This window comes from Narcine bancroftii, chromosome 5, assembly GCF_036971445.1.
Source record: "Narcine bancroftii isolate sNarBan1 chromosome 5, sNarBan1.hap1, whole genome shotgun sequence".
Lineage (NCBI taxonomy): Eukaryota > Metazoa > Chordata > Chondrichthyes > Torpediniformes > Narcinidae > Narcine > Narcine bancroftii.
In genome coordinates this window covers 211,833,621-211,854,508 of record NC_091473.1, presented here as the reverse complement: position 1 = coordinate 211,854,508, position 20,888 = coordinate 211,833,621, and the positions used below count along the sequence as shown (strand labels likewise).

At 46.6% G+C, this 20,888-nt stretch overlaps 2 protein-coding genes across 2 annotated transcripts in view; both read right to left on the bottom strand.

The window, feature by feature from the left end:
• LOC138764789 (zinc finger protein 850-like) overlaps nt 1-9,147 on the bottom strand; it is a 58,100-nt gene extending 48,953 nt beyond the window's left edge. Inside the window, exons 1-3 of the mRNA XM_069941073.1 lie at nt 9,043-9,147; nt 8,127-8,276; nt 216-1,741 (exon numbers count right to left, since the gene is read on the bottom strand). Of these exons, the coding sequence (XP_069797174.1) occupies nt 216-1,582 (1,367 nt within the window). The 5' untranslated portion in view covers nt 1,583-1,741; nt 8,127-8,276; nt 9,043-9,147. The remainder of the gene's footprint in view (nt 1-215; nt 1,742-8,126; nt 8,277-9,042) is intronic.
• A 2,660-nt stretch (nt 9,148-11,807) lies between these two features.
• LOC138764774 (endogenous retrovirus group 3 member 1 Env polyprotein-like) lies at nt 11,808-20,035 on the bottom strand. The gene is made up of 2 exons (XM_069941044.1): nt 19,363-20,035; nt 11,808-14,346 (listed from the first exon to the last, which is right to left on the bottom strand). Exon 2 carries the CDS (start codon nt 14,033-14,035, stop codon nt 12,332-12,334), a length of 1,704 nt encoding a protein of 567 aa, XP_069797145.1. The 5' UTR covers nt 14,036-14,346; nt 19,363-20,035; the 3' UTR covers nt 11,808-12,331.
• Between the last annotated feature and the right edge of the window lie 853 nt (nt 20,036-20,888).

Here is a 20,888-nt window from a genome sequence, read left to right as displayed (position 1 = left end):
CAATCTTCCTGGTTCAAATTCACCGATGATCCTGGAGAGATGAAGAATCGATGAATCTCTTTCCACACTTGCTGTGAGTGAATGGTTTCTTCCCAGTGTGAACTCTCTGGTGCCTCTGCAGGTTGAAGGACTGAGTGAATCCGATCCCACACAGGGAGCAAGTGAATGGTTTCTCCCTGGTGTGAACACGCTGGTGTGTCTGCAGACTGGAGGGCTGAGAGAACCCCTTCCCACATAGAGAGCAGGTGAACGGTTTCTCCCCGGTGTGAACCCGCTGGTGTACCCGCAGACCGGATTGCCGAGAGAAGCCCTTCCCGCACAGAGAGCAGGTGAATGGTTTTTCCCCAGTGTGAACACTATAGTGCCTCAGCAGGTAGGAGGACTGAGTGAATCTGATCCCACACAGGGAGCAGATGAACGGTTTCTCCTCAGTATGGACCCGCTGGTGTGTCTGCAGGCTGGAGGGCTGAGAGAACCCCTTCCCACACAGAGAGCAGGTGAATGGTTTCTCCCCAGTGTGAACCCGCTGGTGTACCTGCAGGCTGGATTGCCGAGAGAACCCCTTGTTGCACAAGGAGCAGGTAAACGGTTTCTCACCGGTGTGAACTTGCTGGTGTGCCCGAAGACCAGAGGTCCGAGAGAATCCCTTCCCGCATAGAGAACAGGTGAACGGTTTCTTAGCAGTGTGTGTTCTCCAGTGGGCCTGCAGAGAGGAGGAATGGGGGAATCGTTTTCCGCACTCATTGCAAGAGAATGGTTTCTTCCCAGTGTGAACACTCTGGTGTCTTAGCAGGGTGGAGGACTGAGTGAATCCGATCCCACATAAGGAGCAGGTGAATGGTTTCTCTCCGGTATGAACTCGCTGGTGGGTCCGCAGGCTGGAGGGATGGGAGAACCCCTTCCAGCAGAGAGAGCAGATGAATGGTCTTTCCCCAGTGTGAACCCGCTGGTGTGCCTGCAGGCTTGAGGGCCGAGAGAACCCCTTCCTGCATTGGGGGCAGGTGAACGGTTTCTCCCCAGCATGAGCCCGTTGATGTGCCCGCAGGCCATAGCGCCGAGAGAATTGCTTTCCACACAGGGAGCAAGTGAACGGTTTCTCCCCAGTGTGAACTCTCTGGTGTTGCAGCAGGTGCGATGATCGAGAGAACCCCTTCCCACATACGCTGCATTTAAAATCTCTCTCCCCAGAATGAATTATCTGGTGTTGCAGGAGGATGGAGGATTGAGTGAACCCTTTCCCACACACGCGGCAGGTGAACGGACTCTCCCCAAGGGAAACACACCCGTGCTCCTCCAGGTCCTTGGAGGTTTGAAAGCTTTTCCCACAGTCAGAGCAGGGATATGGGCTCCCCTTAGTGGGGACGTGCTGGTGTTGCAACAGTGCCTCCGAGCTGGCGAATCCCTCCCCATACTCAGAACAGGGGAACGATCTCTCCCTAGTGTGAGCGCAGGGATGTGTTTCCAGCAAGTCCACAGAACGATCCTCCTCACCACACACTTCACTTTGGAGTGTTTTATCTGCTGTATCACTGGTCACCTGACCCTCCATGTTGGCCAATTGGCTGAAGTCTAGTTCACACATTCAAAGTGTGCTGGGTTTCTCTGTGCGGTGATCTCCATGCTCCTAATCCATCGATAAACCTGGTTGATACTACAGTCCCAAGGTGTCCAGTCAGAGTGTTAGACCACAACGTGGTGTTGTCTGAAGTTTCGTGTCTGGAAACACATCGAATTCTTAACCCTGTGAAGAGAAGATAATGGAGTGAGAAGGAGAAAGACATTCTCTGCAGCCAATGTTCCAGGACGACACACCCTGGAGGCAAGGCTAGTAACACGGCAAACCGTGGAAGTGTCCTGAACTGTGAAGAAGATCATCATGGACAGGTAGACACACAGTGGATGAAATTTATCACAGAGAAATAAGCGTAATAAGCATTTTGATGGAAAGGAGAAGCAATACACACTGGAGAGCACCCAGGATTTACTGTTATTTGGGGTCTAGTTCTGTGAGCCACATTTTAGTAAACACGTGTTGATCTTAGGGTGGATTTTTATGCAAAATATTCATGGCAGCCTTTGTTTTGAAGTTGATAACCACATTATTACCCAGAATCCTCAACAGTTCAGAAACAATCCTGTACAATGAGTCTTAAAAGCGTGTTAAGTTGCATCCCACGTCAATTTTCCAATTTGACGTCCAATTTCCAACCCATCATAATCACCTGGCCCACCAACAGTTGCATTAGAGACCTGTCATTCAACTGCATCACCCCACGTGACACCGTCCAAGTGTCAATCATGTTCGCTCGCAACTGTGCACAGGGATCCTTGAGCTGCAATGGTTGAAGGATCAGACAGGTTTCTTCACGAAGATTTTACTGGTGGTTCCAAGAGCTGAGTAATGTCAGAGACCAGATAATTGGGTCATTGATGAGCAAGGTACAGAGAGACTACAGAGACCTGGATGTTGGCATCTCCAACTACAATGCAGAGCCTCACAGAATGGTCCACACTTGGAGTGATACATGAAAGTCTGCAGATGATGAGATTGTAATAAAAGCACAGAAATGCTGCAGGAACTCAGCATCCACGGGAGGTAAAGATTGGGAATATCACTGATGCTCTTTTTCAAGGTGTGAGAGAACATTCACTAGCACCCTGTTCGGAAAGGAGATTGCTGAGCCCTCCGGTCTGTGGGGACACCAGCGAGTTCACAAGGGGGGAGAGGGTGCTCAAGATTTACAGTCAGTATCTTTCCTCTCTGGGAAAATCGACACATGATAAAGTGAGTGTGTTTTAAGGAGTGGGGGGAGGTGGGAAGGATAAGGGAGATGCTCGGGGCAAATATTTTACCCAGAGAGCAGTGAGTGCCTGCTATAGGCTACCAGGTGCTGTTGGTATTTGAAAGACTTATGAATATGGAGGGAGGTGCATAATGTGTGGGCAGTTTAGTTTTAACTCAGCCATCCTGTTCAGTACAGACACAGTGGGCCGAAGGGTCTTTCTGAGGACACAGGTTTATGGATTGTTGTGTTGATGGAGATTTTCCCTGCAGCCTGAGCTCCTCCCCATCTCGCTCTCCCCACTATTATTTGGGCTTCTGTCCTCTTTCCCTGCTGTACTGAGTGTGGGGTTCCTGCCATCTGTTGCCTTCCGTGGATGCTGCCCGACCTGCTGAGTTGCTCCAGTGTTCTGTGCATCGCTGCTGAGAAGACTGTGGTGGTGCCCTCTGACCTGGTGCCTGCGTGGCTGGGCTTTTGTGACGAGATCATAAACCAGCCAGGAGACGTCAGCATCGTTAACTGCTGGACAAGACTTATCTGTGCAAGTTCCCTTTGGTGTTTGCAATTGAAGAAGTTTGAAGCTCGTCGTTGCAGCCTCTGGATTTTCAGATGATGAGGGTGTGCAGATGCTGGGATCTAATGCAGGACACTGCATCTAATGCTGGAGAAACCAGAAGGTCCCACAGCATCCATCAACAATGAAAGGCCGTCGACATTTTGAGCTCGTCCATCGCCAGGACAGAAGAAAAATGGCTCAATTGCCTGAATAAAATGTGAAGGGAAAGGAGAGGAGAGGGCAGAAAAGAAAGAAGTAATGAGGAGAGGACGAAGAAGGGTAGCTCTCTGAAGTGAAGGGTGCGGGGAATTGGAGGAGAGGAAACAGAGGGATAATAGAAACTGGAGAAGTGATAGTGATACCACCTGTTTGGAGAATGTCAGGACGGAATAGAACATAGAACACAACAGCACAGAACAGGCCTTTCGGCCCTCGATATTGTGCCGAACCATATATTCCTATAAAAAAAGTACTAAATCTTCCCTACCTCATAACTTTCTATTTTTTTTTTTCATCCAGGTGCCTGTTTAAGCATCTCTGTGTTTCAGCCTCCACCACTGCCTCCAGTAAGGCATTTCTGTGTAAAACCTTATCCCTGATGTCTCCTCCAAACTTCGCTCCTTTCACTTTGTCCTCTGGTGTTTACTATTCCTGCCCTGGGAAACAGGCGCTGCATGTCCACCCTTTAATCGCTTGGTCAGCTGGACACATAATTGCCTTAAATCTTTCTGAAATTCTGGAAATTCATTACACATTGTATCCACTGATGAACCTTTCCCTGATTTATGCAGAATTTGTCCCATTTTATTTTTATTTCAATTACTCGATTAAACTCCCGTCTAAGTCGTTTTAATCACAACTCAGTGAGACTTGAACTGACCTCCCTTATAACACAACAGGGGATTCGAATTTCCCCTTCCTCCACTTACATCAATTTTTTTTTCCATAATAACACCTTGAGGGACTCGATCCCACCTTTTTCTACCAGGGCCTTTGCGGGTCTCATCAAGGCAGCCTGGGGCTACACTGTGCCGAGGATAACAGAGAGACCAAGATAATTTTACATCGTGGGCCCCTCAGTCTCTGTCTCCTCAGTCAGGTGTTGACCACTTATTCAGCCCACTTCTACTCCACAACACTGGTCTTGAGACCCTGCTCGCAGCGCCAAATGTCAACATTTTGTGCCTTCCAAACCTTGAACAAATTTCAGGACCACGACCTTTATTAAAAGTAGCACTTTATTAGTTTTGTAAAACTCAAGGACTCTGTAATCACAGGGTGCGCTGCTATCAAACAGGTAATCCTGTAGTAAGTGAGACTGCTAACTGGTCAGTCTCTTCTGCTTCTAGACAGTTTTTTGTGACTTTTCTATTCTTTGTTACTTAATCTCAGCCTGTGTTCGATCTGATTCATGTTCTTATCTCCTATTTACAAACCCAGTCATCAGGCATTCAAAACATAAGCTCTGATCTTACATTAGGCCCTTTCAGGTGGACCTTCTGCCTTGAGGATGGCAGCAGGAGCGGATCTTAACTTGCGGACTCACCTTTCAGGTGGCAGCCCTAAAAGGATGCTTGCAGCGTTGCCTGGTCCACCTGAAAGGGCCTATTCACATCCAGAGGCACCTCATAGTGCCTCTGGATCTGATGGAGGCAGGGCGACTGGGGCCACAGCACCACCCGTCATAAATGTGTGGCAAAACAATGACCGTTTTCCCTACCCACAATCCCCCACACAGGTGGAACCGCTCTGTATTTTCCACAACAGTTCCAGTTGTGTGGGGGATTACGGGTAGGGAAGACCACCATTGCTATGCAATGTTTTGAGCCACAAAGAGTGGCCCTGGTGCAGGAGTGCCCAGCCGGGCTGTGACAGGCCACACTGCGCCGACGTCCCCCACCAGCCACCCCTGACCTGACTTCCCCTGCTGGCTGCCCCTGCCCTAATGGCCTCCACTGACCTCCCCTCCCCAGTGGGGCAGGTAGTGGGGCAGAGGGGGGCTGTCAGGTGGCGGGGGGAGTGCTGTCAGGTGGCGGGGGGTTGGATCACCGGCTGATAGAGTCATCAGCCCAACCCCAAACAGCCGTTTACTGTGGCTGCACATTCAGGTGCATCGTTGGAGCCCGGCACTCTGCCAATTATCCCTCCCGGGGGATGGTTGGCATTGGTGCCTTGGAGGTGCTTCTGCTGCATTCAAGTGAGTATGTCTTTAGCCGCAAGGGGGAAGATTATACAGCACCCTGGGGTGTTCAGGCCACCTGAAAAGGCCTTTTGTTTTACAATTCTTGGCACCCAAGGGATATCACAGTTCCTGTTGCTATGAACTCTTGCTGACCTAAGATAAGGAACCAACATTTGGAGCCTGGTACATTCGTCACACATAATTTTACACTTTTCCATCATCCTGTTTTTACATCACACACATTGGTCCAGCACGTAGCTTGCACAGTTCATCTTCCCGTGATTGTTCTTGAGTCACATGATCGGGGGAATTCCAGGTTAATGTAAATTTACTAGCTGGCTGAGGTTTGTCCGGCAACACAAGTTATGGGGCCCTTCACTTAAAGTATTTACAACCCTCTCTGCATTCTTTCACAAAGCAGCAAGGCATGTGGATTAATTAACCCTTTGGGCTCCATGTCCCTGTTTTCAGGGCCTAGCAACAAGCCCAAATACTCTGTGTCCCCATTTTCTGGGACTAGTTTTATACCCAACCACCAGCTGGTTTGTTCCGGTGTTCATACTGTAGTTTACCCATGGACCAGGTCTGGAGCATATATTATAAAAGGTTAAAAATGGCCAGTCCAAAAGGTTAAAATTGATCAATCTACACTAGGCAGATCCTTACTTTCACATTCCCAAGCCTATTGGGGTGCAACTTGGCAGAGAGGGACCTATGATGCTCCTTCCAAGTGGAGATACAGTGTACTGACAATGGCATTACCCTGTGCCCCACAGAAGTAAGGCAGTGCCCCTCTTCCGATTGCCACAATGGTGGGCAATGATCTTTCCCCTTGAGATGCAGCCCTCATATTAAAATGCCTACCTTTCATGTGACCCTATGCTATGACCCCACAGTGTGGTTCCGTCACATCTTTTTGTAAATAAACAGGGCTGAGAACGAAAAGCTCCAGATGGTTTGGAGTGTGTCAGACTTTGAGTAGCAATATGGGGTCTCATTTTGCTTTGTGTAAAGTTGTGGGAATCACAAAAATTCTCTTGTGTGCATCATCCACAATCAGCCGGCATGATGGAAAGATGAAATGGGAGTTTGAAAGCTAAACCGAAAAGAATTTGCAGACATACAGGATTAAATTGGGTACAATGGTTACTGTCCATACTCACGGCCATGAGAAATAGTACAGTGGAAGTCCAAAAATCCGGACTGCTTGGGGATTGGGTCAGTCCAGATTCTCAGTCAGTACTTTTAAAATTCAAATTTCAGGAGGAATAAAGAAGAGACAAACAGGTAAATTTTGATAGCTTATTCATTAGCAAATTCAGTATGCTTCATTTATCAAAACTTGCAGTTTTTAAAAAAGATAAAAATGCCACTGTGGCACTTACACATGCATGCACATCCGCCCACTAAATTTAAAATGCTTGAAAGATTTCCAAAGTCCGAATTCTCAGGTGGTCCAGATTTCTGGCATCAAGATTTTTGGACTTCTACTGTTAAAAACTGATGTACCCATTTAGCACTGCATGAGATGGTTACTGGAAAGGTGATGTCAATACTGATGACAAAGCCCAGTAGCAATGAGGCAAGTTGGAAGAAGTAGGAAGGTACTTGAAAGGACTAACTTTGGCTCTCAGATCTGTTTATTTCCAGGCACAGGAAGCCCAAGGAGCCCCAGTGGAAGACACCAAAGTACATGTTAACCCCTTTATGATTCTGGGGCAACAGCTTCCACCCGAGATCAGGAAACAGTGGGGAGACTTGAATTAACATTAACTGAAGAGACAATTATCCTTTCGAGAAACAGTCAGTTTACCAGTGGACTCAGACACTCAGTAGCATGACCAAAGCTGAAAGGCCCCGTTTACGAGGACAGGATCTTGGGTTGTAACTTGGCAGGGAGGTTCCTATTATGTCCCCTCCAAGTGGAGATACAGTGCACTGACAGTGGCATTACCCTGTACCCCATATAGAAGTAAGGCAGTTTCCCCTGTTCCGATCGCCACAATGGTGACTGGGTGTATGTGAAGAAACTTAAGAGGCAGTGGAAACAACTCACAAATTGGACCATTCCAGGTGATCTTGTGGACACCTCCACCGTGGTCAAGATTAATCTCAACCACTGCCGGAGAGTCCCACCAGTCAGGGAGCAAGAGAAGGAGAGAACGACACGAGCAGAGGATACGGAAATGAGAAACTGTGTAAAGAAGGGGGTTGTGGAGCCCCAGTACCAAAATGGGAAAATTGGGACTAAATGGCATCTATGGGGGTTTAATGCAGAAGACGGTCTCCATTTTAAATGGAAAATAGGTGGTAGAGATTTATGGAGTGGCTATAAAATAACTACAGATATTCCACCCGCTCTCCGAAAGTAGAGCATTCCAGTGAAACCTTTCATAAGCTGAAATGGCATAAAGTGAAGAAGCAATTACCATTAATTTATATGGGAAAATATTTGAGCGTTCCTGGACCCAAAAAATAATCTACCAAATCATACCAAACTCACAGAAACTAAAATAACTCTAATATATAGTAAAAGCAGGAATGATATGATAAATACAAAGTAAATATAAAGTAGAAGTAATACGTACAGTGTAATTTCACTTACCAGAATTAGATAGGGAGCACACTGGAAGGCCGAGAGGTCTCGGACACAGTTAAAAGCGAGGGCGGTTGATGCTGAGTGTAGTTCCCAGGGAAGGAGCTTGGCGGCGCCACTCTTGCCGCTCGGGGTCCGCACTGCCTTTACAACGGCTCGCTGCAAAACAAAATCCTGAACGCTATTTTCTGTAAAAGCGATGATCCTATTCGGAATTCTTTCAGTTAGTGAAAACAGGTACTACTGTAAGTCTTTTGTAAAAGCAAAGTGGTGTAAAGTGAACTTTCAAAAAGCGGGGGACATATGTAAAGGGAACAAAGTGGCATTTAGGATTCACCAGAATCCAGAATGCAAGGGTTACACCAATCCCACGGGCAGAGGAAATTTAGTGTTGGAATTGTCATGGAGAAAGAGTGAAATGGTTCATTTACATAATTTTACTGGAAGACTTCACTTGGAGAAGAGTGGGGAGTTGGGTTGTTCCCTTAGTGTGGAGTAACTTCCTTCGCTTATCAAAGGCAAGATCACCAACACCATGTCAGCATTCGCAAACCGGACCATTAAAGGATTCCAGATTCTAACAGTATTAAGAACAGTCACGGACTGACCACCTTTAAAGTGTGAGACAGCAACAGGCTGTATTTTGGCAAAGTATGGAGGATTTTACGTTGCATTAAATTTGACAGGTGATGCATGTGTGACGTTATTCCAGATTCAGAACATGACAAACGTCATATTGTCTCCGATTATTTAGGACCCTGGGGAGCCCTGCTAGTGCTCCTCCTGATCCCCAGAGCTGGAGCCTTGGGCATGGCTGCGATTGGGTTGGGTGCAATGACGGCGGCGGCGGGAATCCTGTGACGTCCGGGAGCCGAGTGAGGACGGAGTGAGGTGGTGGGGAAGGACGGGGGAAGAACACACAAACCTGGAAGTTGGCGGCTGCAAAGTGGAACCTGAGGGAGAAGAAGGTACCAAGAGCATTGACCCCGCTTCAAAATGGCGACGGGTGGGCAGGCAAGAAATGACGTTCATCCAACCTTAGCCGATCAGTCCCATCCGTGTCCGTTAGCCCCGCCCTATGGTCAGATTGACAGCTGCAGCAGGGCAACAGTGTGCAGGCGGTTGTCAATCAGAGAAACACAAGCAGCTGCAGCCACTAGAACCGGAAGCGAATACACGGAAGCGCCGGAGAAACTCACGCAGCATCTCGAGGGAGTGAAGGGAACTGACGTCCCGGAACGTTCTCTCTCCTTCCCTCTATCTCCCCAGCCCCTTCCCTCCCGTCTCCTATCAGCTCTACCTTCCTTGGTCCCTCTGTCCTCGCCCCATCACCTCAGCTTGTTTCTCTTCTCCCCTTCCACGTGGATCCACCTATTACCCCTGACGTTTTATCTTCTGTTCCTCCCCCCGCCTTTTTATTCAGGCCTTTACCTGTTTGTGCAGATTCGTGACGAAAGGCTCAGGCCTGTAACGTGGTTCAGCTTTTACTTCCTGTCGATGCTGCGTGACCTGCTGAGTTTCTCCAGCACTTTGCTGAACTGCCCTCGACCCAGCATCTGCAGGTTTTCTTGTTTAACTCCAGGAGGACGATGCTTTGCATTTTACTGAATGTTTTGTGAACGTTTTAGTCGAGATCACTTTGTTTCATTTGACCTCCCGGATTTAACCAACTTTGGAGTCGGTGGGTGTTCATGTGAAACGTCCGCGGACCTCAAGGGATCCCGTCTCAGTGCGTGAGAAACTCAGGAGTTCTTTCAGGGCCCAAAGATGGTAGAGACCCTTCATCAAGGCTCAAGCCTGAAACGTTGGTTATATATCTTTATCTTTGCTATATACATTGTTTGCCTGATGAGGTCATTGCGTTTTTACTTCCATCACAGTGTCTCCAGACTTTTGTGTTTTACTCCTGGGTTTAATATTGACATCTCCAGTTTGCATTCGCCTCCCCTCTCCCGCCATCTATCGCTATCCCTTGCCCTAAGTTTTTGGCATAAAAATCTGAAATAATTCCTTCACTCTCCCTTAGATCATCACATGTTTACTAAAATGTAGTTGACACAACTCAACCCCATTTAACAGTAAATCCTGGGTTAATAATATATTCCTTGCTCTCCAGTGTGTGTTGCGTTGCCACACCTCCTTTCAATCAAAACATATCACGCTTGTTTCTCTGCACCTAATTTCACCCTCCATGTGTCTACCTGTCTGTGGTGATCCCCCTCACAGTTCAGGACACTTCCACGATTTGTCGTGTTACTGGCCATGCCTCCAGGGTGTGTCATCCTGGAACATTGGCTGCAGAGAATGTATTTCTCCCTCTCACTCCACCATCTTCTCTTCACAGGATGAAGAAAACTGCGTTTCTAGACAGGAAGCTTCAGATTATGCCACGTTGTGGTCTGACACTGAGTTCCTCGGGACCATCAAGTGAATTAGGAGCGCAGGGATCACCGCACGGAGAAAACCTGCACCGCTGAAGACCAGCTGATTGGCTGACATGGAGGGTGTTGGACACTACCGGTTGCCCCAATAATCATAGAGACAAATCTGAGGGGTCGATAAGCTTTATTAAATACAAGACTTGCTGGCCTGGGTCCAAGCTAGGGAAGTGCAGGGAAGGAAGAGGTGACTGGCCTTTATGGCCTGGGTCACAGGGGAGGAGTCCAGGGAGGAGAGGATGTCATCAGGAGGGCGGGCCAGCCCGTGCCTGTACTGGACAGTACATACAATAAACCATATAATTACAGAGGTCAGGTGAACAATGATACACCAGATAAAACACTCCAAAGTGAAGTGTGCGGAGAGGAGGGGCTTTCTGTGGACTTGCTGGAAACGCATCTCTGGGCTCACCCTGGGGAGAGACCATTCCTCTGTTCCGAGTGTGGGGAGGGATACACCAGCTCTGAGGCACTGCTGCAACACCAGTGTGTCCCCACTAAGGAGAGCCCATTCCCCTGCTCTGACTGTGGGAAGAGCTTCCAAACCTCCAAGGACCTAGAGGAGCACGGGTGTGTTCCCCCTGGGGAGAGTCGTTTCACCTGCCGCGTGTGTGAGAAGGGGTTCACCCAGTCCTCCAGCCTCCTGCAACACTAGAACAATCACTCTGGGGAGAGAGCCTTTAAATGCCTCCCCCATTTCCCTCTCCCCACTATTATTTGGGCTTCTGCCCTCTTTCCCTGCTGTTCTGAGTTTAGGGTTCCTGCTGTCTTTTGCCTTCCGTGGATGCTGTCTGACCTGCTGAGTTGCTCTAGCATTTTGTGCCACGCTGCTGAGGTGAACGTGGTGGTTCCCTCTGACCTGGTGCCTGCGTGGCTGGGCTTTTGAGACGAGATCATAAACCAACCAGGAGACGTCAATGTCATTAACTGCTGGACAAGACTTAGCTGTACAAGTTCCTTTTGGTGTTTGCAATTGATTAAGTTTGAAATTCGATGCTACAACCTCTGGATTTTCAGATGATGAGTATGTGCAGATGCTGGGATCTAATGCAGGACACAAGTGCTGGAGAAACTCAAGAGGTCACACAGCATCCAGACAGTAAAAGGCAGTTGAGATTTTGCATACAAGCCTTTCACCAGGAGTGCTACGATATAAGATGCAATGCACAATAGTGCTAGAAAATCTCAGCAGGTCACACAGCAGCCACAGGAAGGGAAATGTCAGAAATAAAACTTCTCACACATGAGTCTCTTTAAAACTGATGACACGACAAGCTTTATTTACAAGTCTGCAGAGTTGGACTCAACTGGCTTCTCACCAGTTAAGCCCCGATACATACAGTGCATTGATTTTTATACCCTTATTGTTTGCCCTTCCCCTTCTTATTAATACTGTTTTAATTGGTTAGTATTGCAAAAGCATTCTAAGTATAACTGCATTTTTAATTATCACGTTCGTTACGTACGCTGCGAACTCTACATACACTAAATTCTGTTTCTCACCCTTCTTATCAATCTTTTGTCTCCTGCATGTCTCTCACTATGACCATGAAAAGATAGGTTTAAAAAAAACATATCCAGCTGAACCTTTTGTCCTTGGCTGCTAGTAAGCTCCCTGTCCGTTCTGGCTTCCCTTTTTATGATTAATCATCACATTTTAACTTAAGTCATTTTAACCTAAATTCTCTATATAACAATCCACCCCTTTCTCTCTTTAAAATGTGTGTATTATATATAGATATGAATGGGGATTTTAACCTGGGGAAGAGAAACGTTTCATGATACATTAATCTCGTGCTGAAGTAAAATTCTAACGGGGTCTCCCAGTCCCCCTGGTTGCATAGCCTGTTGGACCATGGAAATCACCAGGCTGCGTAGACAGGGAATAATACAGGGCAAAATAAGTAGGAAGAATAAAATACCTCCGATGACCCACAATAAGGTACGCCACCAGGTTCCTCCAAACCATTTGTCCATCCAATTTAATTTTGCAAAAGGATGCCAGGTTTGAACCGGTACATGGGACAAAATACGAATATTATCAGCGATTTTTCGAATGGCTTGGCCATTATCATCAATCTGTAAGCAGCAATTAGTCAAATTAAGCTTTCCACATACACCTCCTTCTGTGGCTAGGAGATAGTCTAGGGCCAGACGGTTCTGATATATAGCAGAGCGCATTTGACCTTGCTGGGATGCAAGCAATTGCAGGGCTAGAGCTGTTTGATTTGTAACAATTTCAAGGACTGCTTGCAAGCGAATAATGCGATTTAACATATAAATAGGAGTACGATAACCCCAGGATCCATCTTGAGCCCATGTTGCGGGACCATAATATTGAATTATGCGTTCTGGAGGCCAATCATCTCCCCATTGTCCCAAATGTACCGTGCTAGAGCGGGGCTGACGGTGTAATGTATCAAAAACCTTCACTCCTAATTTATGACCGTGATCGTGGGGTAGGAGGAAAAATTCTGGGCGGATTATTCCTAGGAAACAAGTTCCACTCCACTGTGAGGGGAGACGAGTATAAGCTTTATTACCACATACCCAGAATAATCCATTTGGGGATACTCCATACCCCCTTTCCCAAACTCTTTTAAGAACGGGGTTTGATTGGTATGGTCCTGTGATGGTGGAACTGGTACAATTCCAAAACTGAATACTGCTATTAGACAGGGGTAGGCAATTAGTTTTAAAAACAGTGGATAAGAACCAAGTCAGGGGTTTAGGAAACCAAGTGAAAATACCAGGCGAAATGCGAATCCATACAGCCTTGCAGGGACTTTTTCCTACTGGGTATTTGCCGGTTCGTGAGAGACAATAAAAACCAGAGGGGACGTTAGAGAGAGACCAAGTTTCTCTTGATCTCGTTCGGTTAGTTGTCCAAATTCGGGAAATCATGGTCAATGAATTGAGGGACTCCCCCCACCAAGGCCATTGCTCTGACATCCGTGGACCCCCGCAGACCCAACAATTGGTTACATTAAAAGTTCCTGCAATTTTAGTTGCAAGATCTACAAAAAGGTTATCTCCCCCAACTGCATTACCGAAACTTTCATGGTTATTTGGATGGACTCGAACTAAGTCCGGTTGTCTTAAAGGGGCAGGCACTTTCGAGTGTGGAGTGGAACTTTTCATTGGAACAGTACGCTGGTGTATGCAAAACCAGAGTCCATCAGGGCATGGTGGGCCTGAGTCACCCTTCCAACCGTTAAGAGGGAAAGGAGTGGTATTAGGAATCTGTATATAATGACCCATATTATTTCCTTCTTTTTCCACACAAGGGGTATATGGATGTTGGGTGGTATTTTCTGCCCAGCATTTCTCAGGAACTGAGGTATGGGAAATAAAATTACCCTCCTTTCTTCCCCAAATGTGGTCCTGAAACAGGATCACTGTGTCTCTGCATTTCTTACATTTCACACCTGATAAAGACATAGGCAAACTAAGAAAAATCAAAGAACATAACAATAACATTGTGAATTAAGTCTTTCTGCGAAATCGCAAGGTAAGAGGTTTTTCTCCAGGAACACAAGTCCAATCTGAGTTCATATCAGGGTCCTGAGGCGCCTCTACAGGTCCCTTAAATCTGGATGCGTGCGTCCACCCCTTCTCTCTTGTTCGTGCTGCAGCCTCTGTAGTTAAGAGAACTTGGTATGGACCTTCCCACTGGGGCTGGAGTTTTTCAGTTTTCCAGGTCTTGATGAGAATCCAGTCTCCTGGTTCCACTTTGTGTAAAGAAAAGTCTAGAGGCGGTGTTTGTGCCAATAGTCCTCTCTTTCATAAATCTGCAAGAGAGCGTGACAGTGCCTGTAAATAGTTCCTAACAAATATATCCCCTTCCCCCAAGGTGGGACACCCCTCAACTGTACTCCAGAAGGGAAGCCCAAACATCATTTCATAAGGGGACAACCCTACATCTTTTCGTGGGGCAGTATGAATTCTCAATAAAGCCAGGGGCAGACACTTTATCCAAGGCATTTTAGTTTCCACCATTAATTTTGTCAATTGCATTTTTAGGGTTCCATTCATACGTTCAACCCTCCCTGAGCTTTGTGGATGCCAAGGGGTATGCAATTTCCAAGAGACCTGTAATGCATTACAAATCAATTGCTGGATTTTTGAAGAAAAATGTGGACCCCTGTCTGAGTCTATAGAATCCATTATACCATATCTGGGGATTATCTGCTCTAGGAGGAGGCGAGCTACTGTAGAGGCTGTAGCATTTACTGTTGGGAAGGCTTCCACCCATCGGGTAAAGTGATCTATTACCACCAACAGATATTTCCATCTTTGGACTTGAGGTAACTCTGTGAAGTCGATCTGGATACGTTAAAAAGGGCGTATGGCTAATGGTTGACCTCCCATGGTCCCTGTCCTCATTACCTTCTTATTAATTTTTGTGCATAGGTGACAATTCTGCACCTCCTGTTGGGCCAAGGTGTAGATTCCCTTACACACATATTCTCGAAGCACTGTGTCACATAAGGCTTGGGTGCCCCAGTGGCTCTGATGATGCAGGTGTTTTAAAATATTGCGAGTTATTTCTTTATTTAGAACCATTCTTCCATCTGGTGTCTTCCATGTTCCATCAGGCAGCTGGCTTGCGCCCAGCTGAGCCATGTCCTTTTCTTCCTTAGCAGTGAAAATGGGAGCCTTCTTTATGCCTTGCCTTATTGGGATTAAGGTCAGCAAACGGACTTCTTGTTGCATGGCTGCCCTTTTGGCTTCTTCATCAGCCAGTCTGTTTCCAATTGCTGTCGGGGTATCTCCCCTCTGATGGCTTGGTATGTAGACCACTGCTATTTCCTGGGGTAATGTCAAGGCTTCTAAAGTCAGAGTAATCATCTGTTCGTGTGCCAATTCCTTTCCTCTTGATGTAATTAGACCACGCTCTTTCCAGATCTTACCAAAGGTATGCACTACCCCGTATGCGTATGTGGAATCAGTGTAAATCGTTCCAATTTTCTTTGCCAGTATTCTGAGGGCTCTCTGCAAGGCATATAGTTCACAGGATTGTGCTGACCAGCTTCCGGGTAGTCTTGTGGATTCTACTACTTTCCAAGTATTTCCTTCTATTATAGCATACCCACTTCTTCTCATTCCGTCAACACATCTGGCGGAGCCGTCAATGTAGAATTCATATCCTTCTCCCAGCGGAGTATCGCAAAGGTCTTCTCGGGTCTTGGTCTGAAGATCCGTCAACTCGACACAGTCGTGCTCCACCTCTCTCTCTGTTTCACTGCCGTATAAAAACTGAGCTGGGTTGCAGCTATTAATCTTTGCAAACTGTAGATCTTCTCCGACCATTAAAATGGTTTCATACTTTAATATGCGAGAATCAGTCAGCCATTGATGGGCAGTTTGTTTTAATAAAACACTCACAGAATGGGAGGTGTACACAGTCATCTTTTCTCCAAAAGTAAGTTTACGTGCTTCCTCTACCAACAGAGCAGCAGCCGCTACTCCCTGGATACACGTCGGCCATCCGCGAGATACTGGGTCCATCATTTTGGAAAGGAAAGCCACTGGGTGTCGCTGACCGCCTTTTTCCTGTGTTAAAACTCCCACAGCTGTTCCTTGGTTATGAGTGACAAATAGCTGGAAGGGCTGTTTTAAAGAGGGCAGAGTGAGTACCGGGGCTTGCGTCAGGCGATGCATCAAGTCCTCAAACCATCCTTCCTCCTCTTGGGTCCATTTCAATGGATATTCATTTTCATTTGTCAGCTTTTCATACATAAACTTCACCGACGCTGAGTAGTCCTCTATCCATAACCTACAGTAACCTAAGAGTCCCAGGAATTGTCTTATTTCCTTCTTATTACGGGGTAACTGCATTCTAGTGATTCCCGCAATCCGTTCAGGGGTAATCCGTTTCTGTCCTTTACTTATCTGGTGTCCCAGATATACCACAGTTCTCTCAACGAACTGTAACTTGTTCCTGGACACCCGTAGACCCTTTTTCCCCAGATAATTCAAGAGTCTAATTGTATCTCCCCTCATTTCTTGTTCCTTGGGTCCTGATAATAGTAAATCGTCCACATACTGCATTAATTGGGAATCATCAGATTGTGGATAGTCCGCCAGGATTTGTTCTAGCATTTGTCCAAACAGGTTCGGAGATTCAGTGAACACTTGGGGCAATACAGTCCACCGAAGCTGTCTCCATCTACCTGTCCATGGATTTTCCCATTCAAACGTGAACATATCTCTACTTTCCTCTTCTAATGGACACGTCCAGAAGGCATCCTTCAAGTCGATAACACTAAACCACTCATGGTCTGGGGGAATCCGACTCATAATAGTATAGGGATTAGGCACCACTGGGTGGCGGGTCTGAACAATAGCATTCAAACTTCTTAGATCCTGAACTAGGCGATAGGATCCATCTGACTTTTTCACTGGGAGTATAGGGGTGTTATAAGGTGACATACATTCTTCTAATAGTCTGTCTCGTATTAGAGTCTCAATTACTGGCTGTAGCCCTTTTCTCCCTTCCAAAGAAATAGGATACTGACGTTTCCTTACCGGCTGATGACCTGGTATTAATGTGACATGTAAAGGTGGGATGTCCAGACCTCCTCGATTTCCCTCCTTATACCAGACTCTCTCGTCAATCTGCCGTTCATCCTCTTCCTTTAGAGCACAGAGGTGGACTCGCACTTCTCCGTCCACAGGGAGAGCACCCAAACCTAGGAGAGCCTGTAAGTCCCTTCCTAGGAGGTTAAATCCAGCCGACGGTAACAACAAGAGGTCTTGTACCCCTTCTCTTTCTTCCAGTTTCACTGTTACTTGGGGAATTATTGATACCATTCTGGGAGCCCCTTCTATCCCAGAAATTGTCAAATTACTTTTTACAGGTTCAGTTCCGATTGGCACAGTTATTACACTACTTCGTTCCGCTCCTGTGTCCACCATAAACACCACCTCTTCTCCCTTGGGACCAATTTTTAGTTTTACCAGGGGTTCCCTCTTATACTTGGTCCCTAACATTTGGAACCCCTGACCCCCCTAATCTTCTTCCATAAGTTCGAGGGCACGCAATTCCCTCTTGTATCGGGGGCATTCCCTCTTAAAGTGTCTTCCCTCTCTTGGATATCTTGGATTGTTTAGAGGAAGGTTTTGTTTTCTTTCCCCTCTGGATTCGGCATTCATCTGTCGGATAGTCTGTACCATAATCTTTGTCGCCCTCTTTTGATCTTCTTCTTCTCTCTGCACATATACTTTTTGCGTCTTTTTTAACAGGTCACTTAGGGGTTTTTCGCTCCAGTCCTCCTCCTTTTCTAGTTTCTTTCTAATGTCCTGCCATGATTTGGAAACAAATTCAATTCGAATAAGCTGTTCACCCATTGGTGTTCTAGGGTCCACGCCCGCATACTGTTGGACATTCTTTCTCACCCTCTCCAAAAAATCAGTAGGGGACTCGTCTTTCCCCTGGTGGTTCCCAAATGCCTTGGTGAAATTGTGACCCTTTGGCACAGCCTCCCGTATCCCTTTAATTGTCCACTCTCTATATTGTCTCATACTTGCCAATCCCTCGGGTGTTCGTTTGTCCCACCTGGGTTCATTTAAGGGATATTTTTGTTCATGGGGTCTGGGGTCCCCAGGTTGTTCATATTCCCACATGAGGAGGGCAGCCCGTCGAATCATCTGCCTCTCCTGGGGTGAGAATAATGTTCCCATTATTGCCTGCATCTCTTCCCACGTATATGTGTTTGGTCCCAGGAATTGGTCAAGCTGTTCAGCCAGTCCTATAGGATCTTCCAATAACATTTTCATTTCTTTCTTAAATCCCCGCACCTCTGTACTAGTTAGGGGAACATTCACATATCCCGTTCCCCCTCCCGGTCCTCCCATAGGAACTTCCCTCAGGGGATTTAGGCTTATTGAAAACTTTGATGGTCCTGGACCAGTCTGGGATCTTGTCCAGGGTCGGTTTACCGGTGGAAGTTTAGGGTCCGACTCCCTTAATTCATTCTTTTTTTCCCGGCCCCTTTCGGGGCAATCAGATTCATCACCTTTCCCCTCCAGTAATGAGCTTTCCTCGGGCGCAGTAGGCACCGGGGGAATATAAGGAGGGGGAAGGTTGTCCAGAGGTTCCCACTTCTTTTCTCCCACTACCCTCAATTTAAAACATTTTGTTAAGGATCCTGGCCAGGGAACCCAACAAAATGCATATGCTGACTCTTCTTGATTCATCTTTGGTCTCGAATTTACATATATGTTTAATGCTTGTCTAACCCAATCCTCATCAGATCCAAATTTCGGCCACCAGACCGAGGAACCTTTAATAGGTTGCTTCGACCAAAGGAGACAATATTGGACCATCTTTTTCTTGTTTTTGTCTCGATATCTTTTACTATCCCAATTTTCAAACATTCTCCCCAAAGGGCTGTCAAGGGGAACTCCCAGGAATTGTCCTGAATTTTCAGACGAGCCCTTAGATTTTGATCCTCCCATTTTCCCACCTAGATCTGTTTATCGTTGCTGAGGACCCTCTCGTTCTGGACCCTACTCCCTTCTTCTCAGATGCCTCGTTGGAGGTACTGTCCCTCCTTCGGTTACCGCTGAGGTTTCCCTGGGGTTGACTCCTCTCTTCTCGGCACTTCGTCGGAGGTGCCGTCCCTCCTTCGGTTACCGCCGAGGTTTCCCTGGGGTCTATCCTAGAGTCCCACGACAGGGTCCTCACGCCACGACAAAAGCTCTATACCTGATCTATTACGTTAGGTTTTTTTATCCAAACAGGTGTATCCCGTTACACCTGTTACCCAATCCCCACACCACAATCGTAAGTCGTCACTTACCAGTGTCTTCCCGGGGATTGAACCGTCACCCTTCTCCTCTCCGTCTTGTCGTGTCACCTTGTCCGGATACCACTCGCTCAAGCCGCCCGAAGCGACGAGCAAGGGACTAGGAGCCGCTGAACTCAGCGGGGTGCACCACCTCCGATGTCCCTCTTCTCGCCTCCCCTCACGGCCGGAGTGTAGATCCCGGACGAGCCCCCATTTGTCAGAAATAAAACTTCTCACACACGAGTCTCTTTAAAACTGATGACACGACAAGCTTTATTTACAAGTCTGCAGAGTTGGACTCAACTGGCTTCTCACCAGTTAAGCCCCGATACATACAGTGCATTGATTTTTATACCCTTATTGTTTGCCCTTCCCCTTCTTATTAATACTGTTTTAATTGGTTAGTATTGCAAAAGCATTCTAAGTATAACTGCATTTTTAATTATCACGTTCGTTACGTACACTGTGAACTCTACATACACTAAATTCTGTTTCTCACCCTTCTTATCAATCTTTTGTCTCCTGCATGTCTCTCACTATGACCATGAAAAGATAGGTTTAAAAAAAACATATCCAGCTGAACCTTTTGTCCTTGGCTGCTAGTAAGCTCCCTGTCCGTTCTGGCTTCCCTTTTTATGATTAATCATCACATTTTAACTTAAGTCATTTTAACCTAAATTCTCTATATAACAGGAAAGACAGTCGCCGTTTTGAATTTGGGACCTTCATCAAGAATGTGGGAAAACAGACAGGCGCCTGATTGTAAAGGAGGGAGGGTCAGGGGAAGCAGCACAGGTAAACTGATGAGGTCATAGGTGGATGCAAGTGGGAGGGGAGAGGACAGAGGGTTACTCTCTGACAGGGGAAGGCAGTGTTAGAAATTAAAGTACCTTTAAAGAAATTGCTCGAGACAAAAATTGAGAACAAAGAACATTTATTACTACAACAATGCAAAGTTGGGTGCTTCCCCTTACCCTGGGAATACACACACATACTGGGGCTCACCCAACTTTTATACAGTCAATTTCAGTATCAGAATGCCCTCCCCCTTACATTCTTCTGCCCCCTGGATGGGTTTGGCATAGGTAATTCTTCCTGCCTACGTGCAGTTTCAGTACACTTGGAGGACCAGGGGGGGTATCCTGTCGGTGTCCCTTCATGTCATTGTCCTTATTCACACCTTCCTGATTCTCGGGGCTACAGTCTCTTGATATGCAGAGTTGACTCATTCTATCTAGGGTTGGCTAATTTCATATGTATAAATCTGTGTATGGTTAGCTAATTAGAAATGTATGACTTGGTACTTCTGTCCAGGGCTAGGAGACCCTTATCTGATCCAGACTACCTCAACTTCCTACATTCTATTGTACCTTACCATTCCTTATCTTAGTCCTATGGTCTTGTCACAAAGACTAGAAGATTCTTATGTTAATCGTGCTGACTCTGCTTTCCTGCATCCTAAGCCCCAAACTTATCCTGTTTGAACTGGTTTCAGCCATTTTACTGATGAACTTTAGTTTCTTCCATGTTCATAATTT

Excerpts from the sequence above, each read along its gene's own strand:
- LOC138764774 (XM_069941044.1), bottom strand. The coding sequence starts at position 14,035 with ATGTTATTGTTATGTTCTTTGATTTTTCTTAGTTTGCCTATGTCTTTA.